Source organism: Bos grunniens, chromosome 5 (genome assembly GCF_055505025.1).
Source record: "Bos grunniens cultivar Pamir isolate PY7600 chromosome 5, Bosgru_T2T1.0, whole genome shotgun sequence".
In the NCBI taxonomy this organism is placed as follows: domain Eukaryota; kingdom Metazoa; phylum Chordata; class Mammalia; order Artiodactyla; family Bovidae; genus Bos; species Bos grunniens.
In genome coordinates this window covers 4,790,299-4,802,586 of record NC_141169.1, presented here as the reverse complement: position 1 = coordinate 4,802,586, position 12,288 = coordinate 4,790,299, and the positions used below count along the sequence as shown (strand labels likewise).

Sequence of the window (12,288 nt, the reverse complement as noted above, 5' to 3'; positions counted from 1 at the left end):
AAAATGAGTATACTACCCAAAGCAATTTATAGATTCAATGCAATCCCTATCAAGCTACCAACAGTATTCTTCACAGAGCTAGAACAAATAATTTCACAATTTGTATGGAAATACAAAAAACCTCGAATAGCCAAAGCGATCTTGAGAAAGAAAAATGGAACTGGAGGAATCAACCTACCTGACTTCAGGCTCTACTACAAAGCCACAGTTATCAAGACAGTATGGTACTGGCACAAAGACAGAAATATTGATCAATGGAACAAAATAGAAAGCCCAGAGATAAATCCACGCACATATGGACACCTTATCTTTGACAAAGGAGGCAAGAATATACAGTGGATTAAAGACAATCTCTTTAACAAGTGGTGCTGGGAAATCTGGTCAACCACTTGTAAAAGAATGAAACTAGAACACTTTCTAACACCATATACAAAAATAAACTCAAAATGGATTAAAGATCTCAACATAAGACCAGAAACTATAAAACTCCTAGAGGAGAACATAGGCAAAACACTCTCTGACATACATCACAGCAGGATCCTCTATGACCCACCTCCCAGAATATTGGAAATAAAAGCAAAAATAAACAAATGGGACCTAATTAAACTTAAAAGCTTCTGCACATCAAAGGAAACTATTAGCAAGGTGAAAAGACAGCCTTCAGAATGGGAGAAAATAATAGCAAATGAAGCAACCGACAAACAACTAATCTCAAAAATATACAAGCAACTCCTACAGCTCAACTCCAGAAAAATAAATGACCCAATCAAAAAATGGGCCAAAGATCTAAATAGACATTTCTCCAAAGAAGACATACAGATGGCTAACAAACACTTGAAAAGATGTTCAACATCACTCTTTATCAGAGAAATGCAAATCAAAACCACTATGAGGTACCATTTCACACCAGTCAGAATGGCTGCGATCCAAAAGTCTACAAATAATAAATGCTGGAGAGGGTGTGGAGAAAAGGGAACCCTCTTACACTGTTGGTGGGAATGCAAATTAGTACAGCCACTATGGAGAACAGTGTGGAGATTCCTTAAAAAACTGGAAATAGAACTGCCTTATGATCCAGCAATCCCACTGCTGGGCATACACACTGAGGAAACCAGAAGGGAAAGAGACACGTGTACCCCAATGTTCATCACAGCACTGTTTATAATAGCCAGGACATGGAAGCAACCTAGATGTCCATCAGCAGATGAATGGATAAGAAAGCTGTGGTACATATACACAATGGAGTATTACTCAGCCATTAAAAAGAATACATTTGAATCAGTTCTAATGAGGTGGATGAAACTGGAGACTATTATACAGAGTGAAGTAAGCCAGAAGGAAAAACATAAATACAGTATACTAACGCATGTATATGGAATTTAGAAAGATGGTAACGATAACCCTGTGTACGAGACAGCAAAAGAGACACTGATGTATAGAACAGTCTTATGGACTCTGTGGGAGAGGGTGGGAAGATTTGGGAGAATGTCATTGAAACATGTGAAATGTCATGTATGAAACGAGATGCCAGTCCAGGTTCAGTGCACGATGCTGGATGCTTGGGGCTGGTGCGCTGGGAAGGCCCAGGGGGATGGTATGGGGAGGTTGGGAGGGAGGAGGGTTCAGGATGGGGAGCATGTGATTTTTTTTTAAAATTAAAAAAAAAAAAAAAATTGATGCTACTTTTATAGCATGTTTGTATTTTGTGAGAATGTGTTTATATTTTGTGAGAATGTGAGGGACCCAAATACTATTAGGTAGCCAAGAAGTATATTATCTTGGGCACATTATTATAATCTTCAGGCAGAGGTTTCTCTAACAGGGTAGGGTAACTATGTGAAAGCAAGGGTATAAATATCAATTTCCAAAGGAAATGATGATGATGATGATGATTGCTACTGCTATTGCTAAGTCGCTTCAGTCGTGTCTGACTCTGTGTGACCCCATAGACGGCAGCCCACCAGGCTTCCCCATCCCTGGGATTCTCCAGGCAAGAACACTGGAGTGGGTTGCCATTTCCTTCTCCAATGCATGAAAGTGGAAAGTGAAAGTGAAGTCGCTCAGTCGTGTCTGACCCTCAGCGACCCCATGGACTGCAGCCTTCCAGGCTCCTCCATCCATGGGATTTTCCAGGCAAGAGTACTGGAGTGGGGTGCCATTGCCTTCTCCGAATGATGATAATGTTGTTATTTTAATTCATTTATTTAACCTCAGGCTATGGCAGAGGCTTTTTGAACTGTTGTTTCTATAATCAGGAAGATCTCTGTTTCTCTTTCACTTTGTTCATTCTTTCACTAAGGATGTAAAGATTATTTCGGGTATCTTGTATTTAAGGGTGGGGGGCGTAATGAATGGTCTCAATTTGTGATGATCAAAGTATAATCTCCTATTCCCACGTGGAAGTTCCTGGTTTCTGTTATGTTCTCCAGTGCAGTCCCATTTTCTGCTTTTGCTTGTGTCTTTGGTTTTGTGTGTGTGTGTGTGTGTGTGTGTGTGTGTATGCAACATGTGTGTAATAGGAAGAGAGAGCTGAATATTTCCCATATTTTTTGGGGAGGATAACAAGACAGTTGATAGTATCTTTGTGGCAATTTAATCAGCATCCAGATTTTTTGAACCAAGAAGTCTTTCTCCAATATCCAGACTATCATACACATAGAACTGGAAGTCTAGTTCACATTATTAGTATAAATATTATTACAGAGGTACATATCCCTAAACATAATATAGCATCGTTTTGCGTACTATTAAGTTTCAAATAAAAAGTATCAAATTATAAAAACAAATATTTTACTAAATATTTTATTTGTGCAATCCTGTTATTTTCACTTTTGCATTTTACTTTTTTTAAAAAATGGATATTTATATCACTTTCAATTTTTTCATAGTAGAAAACAATGCTGCAAAAGGTGGAAATATCAGGGCATTGGTTATTCACATCAACTGCAGTAGATATTCCCAAATTGCTTTCCAAAATTTTTTTTATTATTTAACAGTCTGCGATGCACAAGATGTATAATTGTTCCATATACCTGTCAGAGTTGATATCATCACACTTTTTTAAACTGAGTGGTATAAATTGGTATTTAATTTGCTATTAGTTTTTATTTCTCTGAAACTAAGTGAACTTTTCACATCTTTTTTTTTTTGTCATTGGATATCTTATTCTATAAATGAGCTGTTCTTTTATTTTGTCCATTTGTCAATGGTATAATTATTTTGTTAATAATCTTTTACTAGTTCTAAGAACGGTGAAACTCCTGCCAGCATGTTATGCTTTTTGTCAGTGTGTGTTTGTTTCCAGTATGATAGTGCATGGATAGCTTTATTGTGGTCCAACATATCCATCTTTTGTTTGGTACTTTTATTTACTTATTTTTCCTTACCTACAATTTTGAACATATCTTTCTGTTTATTTCCCTCCAAAGATTTGATGTTTTACTTTTTCACAATGTCTTAAATCCTCATGGGGATTAATTTTTGTGTCTAGAGTACAGTTTTAATATTTATGGCTAATCTATTCCAGAACAATGTGACAGTTATAATCTACTGACTACAATACCAATTTCATCACACATCAGGATGACATAAATGTGTTTTCCATCTAATTCTGAATTCTCTCCTATTGTTTCTGCACTGCAATCTCACTATGTATAACATCCATTTGTCAAACAGTTCTTGTCTATTCTTGTGCCTTGATTTTCATATAAATCTTAAAATTAACTTCAGTTCCATGAAAACATCTATTTGGATTTTAATAAAGATTACTTCCAACTCATACACCTGGAGTGATGTTACTGACCTTTCTACCCACAAACATCTTTCTTATGATTCTTCATTTATTTGAGTTTTAACATTCCAGATGAAAATTTTTTTTCCATAAAACCTTACACTTCTTGTTATATTAGTACTACATAGGACTGTATATACTTTTGTTGCATTACAAGTGCAACATTTACAATTTTTTATTGTTCTGATTTTGGATCTGTATAAACTAGTAACTTTACTGCATCCTATCTTCACTTCCAGTGGTATGTTCGTAGAGTCTATACAACTATCTATTTAGATATCATCTGAGAATGAGAGTTTTGTTTCTTCCATTCCTACTTTTAAAGAGAAAGCTGCCAGTATTTGACCATTAAGCAAAGCAATTGTAGATTCTGATACATAAATTATCAGTGTATGGAAGCTCTTTAGTCCTTGTTTCTATGTAACTAGTATTTTTAAACCCAATAATTGGCACTGAATTTTGCAAACTATTATTCTGTATTGAAATTTCTCACAGATTTTTCTCTAATGGTGATGATTTTCTGAATTAAAATCTTTCCTGGGATTAACATGACTTGATCAAGTTTGGAGTTGGTTTGCTAACATCTTCCTATTACTGAGTTTATAATGATTTTTGTTTCTTGCTATACTGTCTGTAAAACTCTGTGAGCCTAGTATTTTTATGTGTATTTGGGTAGAAACAGGATTTTTTTTTTAAGTTCTAGATGTAAATTACTACATTTATTAAAAATAAAAATTCCTTGTGAGTCACTTTTGTTCAATGTATTTTCCACTTTTTCAATGTTTTCATTCATTGTCTTAAAGTTTTCATTAGCATCACATTTTCATTCTATTTTAAAGGTAATTTATCTTTTTAAAAAACTAGTCCTTTCAGTTAGTAAATTCTCTTGCTTCAACAAAGTGCACTGGCTTTGCACTAGCATTGTTTTTGTTTTTGTATTTTTGTCTTTAAATTGTGGGCAAGTCACTGCTGCTGAATACATTTTCTCATCTCTGAAGTGACTATTTCCTTTTCAGCTCACATATGTTCAATTAGGCTCAAGTAGCAAGGATCAAAATTTTCAAAATAGAAAAACCAAAACCAAGAAATCTACAGGTTTATCTTTCTGAACCAGTGAATTACCTATAACAAATATTTTCTTTGGAAAATGTGTTAAGAATCAGAAAGCTTGTGCCCTCCACAACCGATTAAAACTTTCAAAGTCTGACATTATCTCTGAGAACCAGCAATTCACTATCCATAATTAAAGACTAATATTAAAATATATTTAAAGAAAGCTCTTCCGGAATCCTTTACTACTTGAGCATATTTCATTTTCTGTCAACATCATTTATGTGGTTCCTGACCTCATGCTGCATGCCACAGTTAAAATGTAGTGTCTAAGGAGTTAAAGGGTATGTACTTTTTTAAGTATAAAGATCATTAGTTAGAAAACATGAACAGAAATAATCTTGTACATCCTGCCATCAAGTAGATTTAGTAGCGATCTTGCAAATACCTCATTTCAGAAAAGTAGGTTAGCATGAAATATATTAATTCAAATCTAAATATACAAAATAGGATCCAAAAATATTTGCAGCAGCTCCAAGAGTGTTAGGTGACTAAATACATGTCACATGTCAGTAAGGTCCCCTGAGATAACTACTTCAACAGGTTCCCTCTGGTCCCATTTCTACGATACTTTTTATTCATGTAAATATTATTTACACTTTCGGGCTGTTTAAAGACCCAGAACATTCAGCAAATAAGTGATTTTGATCGATACTAAGGAGCAACTGTTACAGTTTCCAGGCAAAGTGCTCTAACTTTGGAATATGAACTGGAATAAATTAAAAAAAAAATCTCTGAATTAATCTAAAAAACAAAATTACAGACCTAAACACTTGGAGTAAAATGAAAAGTATTAGAAAAACATTAACTTTTAGAAAGGCTGACTCATTGTTACCATTAATTATTTGCCTCTTGAGAGCAAGAATATGTATATATTAAGATACCTCTACTGCTGCTGCTGAAGTCGCTTCAGTCATGTCCGACTCTGTGCGACCCCATAGACGGCAGCCCATCGGGGTGCCATTGCCTTCTCTGAAGATACCTCTGCTGCTGCTGCTGCTGCTAAGTCGCTTCAGTCGTGTCCAACTCTGTGACCCTATAGACCACAGCCTACCAGGCTCCCCTGTCCCTGGGATTCTCCAGGCAAGAACACTGGAGTGGGTTGCTATTTCCTTCTCCAGTGCGTGAAAGTGAAAAAATAAAGTGAAGTTGCTCAGTCGTGTCCAACTCCTAGCAACCCCATGGACTGCAGCCCACCAGGCCCCTCTGTCCATGGGATTTTCCAGGCAAGAGTACTGGAGTGGGGTGCCATTGCCTTCTCTGGAAGATACCTCTAGTACAATTTAAATTGAACTATCCTTCACACTGGACTTATTTAGTGACAGGACTGGATTATATTTTACCACCTTCTTACTTATTATGGTAGATTGTATAGTTTCTCTCTCTCACTGGCTGTTGCAGAAAGCTAAATGTGAACTACCAGATGAAGCAATAAAATTCCTCTTCTGATAAAACTCCTATTCAGGAGAAAGTGACTAAAGGTCAAGGGTCAACAGTGGTTCAATATTTACTTCACCATGTGAAAACACAAGAAACATGTACAATCTTTAAAGATGAATATAGAGTCCAAATAAAATCATTTTTAAAATCTTGTTTATTGTCATCGTTTACCATGAGGAGATGCAGTTTATTTACACCAGCAGCCATAGGGGCAAGGGGAATACACAGTTAGTTAGCAATCTGTATAGGATGGACTACTTATGCAAAAATAAGACTCTCCAAAACAAAGGACAATGAGTTTCACTATACTTCCCCAATGATCCCAGCATGCGACAATGCCAGGCAATGGCCCCTGGGCATGCGGTGATGGGAACTAATGTATGGAAGAAAAAGTCACAAACCACAGAAATTTGTAAAGAACCCCTCCCCCCCCATACATACACACTCAGATACATAATAGAATTACAGGGTGAGCAATACACTTATGAGGAGATTAGGACAGGAATTCTGCTGTTAAGAGGAAAGATAGGTAAGCAAAGGGAGAGTTCCTAACCACTGTCAACTATATGGTAGGGAGAATTCTCTCCCTCAAAATGAAAATAGTCTATCCCCTCAGGGCACCTGTTAGACCTAGCCCACCTCATACTCAATCAGGGGGCCACTGCCCTAATAATGGGGGGGCAAAAAAAAAAAATAACACAAACCAAGAGGGAGGTAATGTGAACCAACCACTACTCAAAACTATTTCCAATTCTTCCTTCTAACCAGGAGAAAAGGCCAGAAAGGAAACAGTAATGTCACAATCTGAGCTCCCTCTCTGAAGTAAGAGTGGACCATGACCTTAAGTTTAGCCTGTTTCCCAGACATTATTATAGGTAGGCCAGAGTCTCGCTCAGACCCTCCTTTCCTTCTGCATCTCCTTAGAAAGAGATGTTTATTAAAAAGTCAAGGGCATGTAACCCCAAATTATTCTAGTTCTTGCCAAGGTCTGACTTTAAAAAACAGTTATTACAATTCTGGAAGCCCAATCTGTAGCTAGGCCCTGACCCTGAGCAGGACAACGCTAAGGGAGAATGCAACAATAAACAGCCTTGAGGCCCCATTACTATGCTTCCCTTACCCCTGTAGAGTGCAACCCAATCAGTCCAAGGAACAGTCCAAACAGTTCCTTCTGGGAGAAGGAAGGATACATGCACAGCAAGGGTTAGAGAAAATGGATCAGGACCTACTCCATTCCTGTGTGTCAGTCCTTTACTGCTGTTCTGCTCAGGTCCTAGAGGCAGTATCCAAGTGGAGGTGGGAAGATAAAACTTCTCAGAAAGTAAGACACAGCAGGAAGCCATACCAGCAAGGCAGTCCTACAGGAGAAATGCTTAGGTATGACACTGCTTATCATATACAAAAAAAAATTACTTTCTCCTCCCATCCCAACCCCAATAGAGGGAGCCATAAGAAAGATTCTGCTCTCTCTCACAAACACAAGAAAACAAAACAAACTTAAAAGAAGTCAAGGAAAGGGAAACTGGGCAGGCTTCAGAAGCAGGAGAATCAAGAGATAAATTAAAACTGGTCAGCGTTAATGAAGAGTGGCAGGCAGCACCCGGGGTGATGAGCTGCACCAGATAGGCAGTGGAGCAGGGACTGGAGGATGTGGGGCCGAGCCAGAAAAATGAGGCTGGGCCCCCTACTGGAGCACAGAATGAGGTAAGAAAACATTTCAAATAAAGCAGCACCGTTCCCGCTCACCTTGGGGGCTCCCACCCCTCTACACAGCATAAACTTCGATCAGGGAGTCAAGTGGAGAGTAGTTTTGATACACAGCTCACAGTTCCCATCCTCCCCTACCCCATTCTCTAAAACCAGGGGGTTTCTGGGGGGCCTTTCCTTGAAAGGTCCCATCCTTCAAGCAACAAAAGGACAGCTCTTGTTGTCAGGGAAGTCCAAAGGGGACTGAGGGGAAAGCACTGCCCCATGTGAGAGGCAGGTGGTGACCGTCTAGATATTCACCACAACAAAACCCTGTGACTGCCCAACCCAAGGAACAGGGGTGTTCGATAGGATACTGCACAGTCAGATGAGAGATGACCCAGTATTGCTCCTTGGCTCCCAGCACATTACTGACTACAGTTGGAAAAGGTCCCCTCTGGGCTCAACTTTGAACGCTCAGCCTCCTGGCTAGCCATGATGCTCTTCCGTAGTTCACTTCTGCCCTGAAAAGTGGGAGGCAGGTAGTGACCTGGCATAATAACCAAGTCAGACCCATAGACTGGCAAGGTAACTAGTGACTCAAGAGTAGGAAAATGCCCCACTGAACTGCTGTCCACAGCGTAATACATCCAGTTAAGAATCCTGCAGTTTGAAAGATCGTGCATAGTTGCAGAAGGCCCTGCTACCTCCCCAAGGGGTCATTACTCAATCCTCAGCCTGCTTGGATAACCAAGTTGTCCATCTGCTAAGCCTATGCCACCACATGCGGTGCAAGAAAGCAGGCCCTATTCAGCAAGATGCTAGCCCAAGTCCCCAAGTCCGCTGACGTCATTTTTAAATGCTGGACCTTTGGGAAACTGGTGACTTTAAGCTTTTCTTCTCCTTGCAGTCAAGACCACAGAGCTTCTCCTACAGATTTGGTCAGGAATTCTTTTTCATAGTTTTCCTAGACTGGAATGCCTAGTATCCAGCTCTCATCACTGACTTGCATCTGTCTTGAAGAAACCCAAGGCTGAGAGATCAGAGGTGTTGTCCCACTGCGGCCCAACGATAAAGGCCTGTCCATCAGTTATGTCCAAACTGTCAGTTACCCAGAAAGCCCTTGACACCAGGCAGACAGAAAGGCTGAGGAACCAAAGAACTTCATACGCTGGGTGCACAGCTGCTCACCTGCGCACCGGGGACAGTACAGGGTTCTTGTGGACTAGAAATCAACCGCAGCACGGCGAGCTGGATCCATAGTACAGCTCCTCCCGATTAGGATTTCAAAGCTGACCCAACGGAATACACTTATACAAGGATCTGAATTCCTAAATTCTCCACGTCGGGTTTTTAAAGGGTAGGATCTTCAATGGGAATTGGGACTTTTGTCTGATTTTTTTTTTTTTTTTTTTTGCTTTTTTCTACTTAGCTACCTAACTTCTCAAAACCACAGGACTGGTCTATGTTATTGTCCTGGTCACCCTCGGACTCTCACGTGGCGGCTACTGGAACTCTGGAGGTGAGCGTTGCAGCTGCTGATCAGGCCCATTCCCAGATTCTCCAGGAAGGGAGCAAAGCGGGAGGCGACACGCTCCTTTATCTTCAACTGGCTGAATGCCAAAATCCTTCACGTTACCAGTCTCTGCGAATTCCAGGTAGAAGTAGCCACACTTGACTGCCCGGTGCACCTCAAAGCAGAAGCCCAAACAAGAATCCTCTATCAGGTCTACGTATATCTCCTGAGCGATGGCCTCCAGCTTGTTAGTATCCAGGTTAGCCAAGGAAATTTCCTCCATTTTAATCTGTAAACGGCCGTGGAGAGAGCGCTCGGATTACTCACAGCTGCACCGGCGGCAACACGTCGGGCTCGGAGGGCCGCGCCTAGGCCTCTAGGCCTGTCAGGGCCGCGTCTTCAGCGGCGAGTGCGGAAGCCTCCGCCGCGGCAACGGCAGGAGAGCAGCAGTCAGCGGCGACTGCTCTGGAATCCCAGGTCCTTCCGTTTTTTCCGGCGTCTCCCCGGGGCTGGGACGTGCAGCTCGGGCTGGCCGGGACTCACCGCCGCCACACGGTGTGGGTGCCGCTCTCCGCCGCCGCGGTCTCTTCCGCTCGCTGGTCCCGGCTTAGCCCCGCCTCCCCACTTCCGCTCCTCAGCTCGCCTGCGCACGGGCGGCGCGCAGACGCGCGGGGCTCATCCCTGCGCGCAGCTGCCTGGCAAGTGGCGTTCAGGAAGATGGGTGGGAAGAAACTAAGATATGTTAGACTTTCATTATCTGTAGTGGTAAAACGGTGCTAAGGATGCTATTTTATGTTATTTTGTTTACAAATTTAAGTATTCGCTATGGAATTCAGCACCTATGCTTGATCAATTCCCTCTTAAAAAAGACAGACGACAACTATGTGCATGTTCGTGGTATGAGCTGAAGTACAGTTTTAGCATTTGTTCTCCGGATGTTTGAAAATTGACGTGTAATTGACTTATAATCATTTATACCACTGCCCCGCAGTTGTCATTTAAATCCACTAGATGGTGCAAGGAAACAAATTACAGTATAATTTTTATCTTTGAGTCTTTTTTTTGAATGAAAAACCAGGCACTAAAGACATAATTCGTATGTATTGATCACATGAACCTAAGGCATTTATCTCATTTATGAGACCATTAAGCCAGTGACTGTAAGTAGATCATCATATATATCTCTAAAATAATTCAAAGAGAAAATTAGGAATATTCTCTGTTGAAGAGAGACGAAACCTGATCTACCTTAAATACTGGGATGGAGGTAAAGGAAGCCTTTCCTAAAATTCTGCAGCATGAAATAATGGGATCTTGAACCAGTATGAAAAGTGAAAGTATTCGTGGCTCAGTCCTGTCAGACTCTTGCCAACGTCATGGACTGTAGCCTACCAGTCTCCTCTGTCCATGGGATTCTCCAGTTAAGAATACTGAAGTGGGTTGCCATGCCCTTTTCCAAGGGATCTTTCCAACCCAAGGATCAAACCCTGAACTCCTGCATTGCAGGCAGATTCTTTACCATATGAGCCACCAGAGAAGCCCTGCCTATCTGGGCTTAAATCTTAGATCCAACATTAACAGTTCTGTTTCCTCATCGGAATAAAGCTAGTTCCTATTTAATGGTTAAAATTAAATGATAGTTTAAAAAAACATTGTGACAGCTTCTTACATGTAAGCAAGTATTCAATCAGTGTCAGCTGTTTTAATCATATTAGTTATGAATTTGAATATAAGAAAAATTTCCTGTATCTTGTTAGTCTTTTGTACCCCCCCAACTCATCACTGTGAAATAGAGTGGCATCTTTTACCTTTATACTTTATCAAAATACAGTTTTAGCCAAAGAAACAAAAACTTTAAAATTATCTATCTGTATCTGTCTGATTCTATAATTCCCTTTCCAGAATAAAGGAAAATATAGATATGTATCTTTCCAGACAGGTACAAATAAGGATTTTCTAATGTATATAATCATCAGAATACTACTAAATAGTTTTAGAATTCATTCATAGAATCACACTTTATATTTTTATGAGCAGAGGGTTAAGTATTAGTTTAACTTATTAGTTGATGAGTGTTTAGCCAGTACTTGTCCACATCAAATTTTTTTATTGTGTATTCTATCACCTTAAAAAACACAAATTGACAGATATAGAGGATTTTGAAAGCCTAAGCTATTTAAGACCCATGCATGACAAAATTTTTTTCTTTATGTAGGATGTAATTTTTTCCATTGTAGCCTTTGTGCAATGTATACATTTGTCATTCATAAATTGGTACCATGTTTTGATATAACTTGGAATCTGCATATTATGTGCTAAGCCATAAAATATGATTAAGTGCATACATTCTTGAGTCAGATGTCCTCCCTTCTACCAGTTACTATTTTTGTGAACTTGCCTTATCTACTTAAGTTCTGTAAATCAGTTTTCTCATTGTAAAATGTCAATAACATTTTCATCATACAAGGTTGTGGTGAGATTTAAACTTGACAATGAATTTAAAAGTCTTCACAAAGTGTCAAACAAATAGTATATAATATTGTTTACCTACCAATTACATGCCTCGTTAGGTAAGAAAATACAGATATAAATACAATAATTTCCACTCACTCCTGTCCCATGCTTTCTTCAAATTTCATTTAAATCAATGATTTTCAGAAAATCTTCATGTGTATATAACCACTCAGAGATCCTTTTAAAATATAGATTATGATTCGTTAGTTCTGAAGTAGTACCTGGGTTTCTG

General features: G+C 39.6%; 1 protein-coding gene across 1 annotated transcript; it reads right to left on the bottom strand.

Moving 5' to 3' along the window:
* Positions 1–6,476: 6,476 nt before the first annotated feature.
* ATXN7L3B (ataxin 7 like 3B) lies at positions 6,477–10,151 on the bottom strand. The gene has a single exon (XM_086403701.1). The coding sequence runs from the start codon at positions 9,823–9,825 to the stop codon at positions 9,532–9,534; it is 294 nt and encodes a 97-aa protein (XP_086259827.1). The 5' UTR covers positions 9,826–10,151; the 3' UTR covers positions 6,477–9,531.
* Between the last annotated feature and the right edge of the window lie 2,137 nt (positions 10,152–12,288).

Coding starts and splice junctions, on each gene's coding strand:
- ATXN7L3B (XM_086403701.1), bottom strand. CDS start 9,825: ATGGAGGAAATTTCCTTGGCTAACCTGGATACTAACAAGCTGGAGGCC.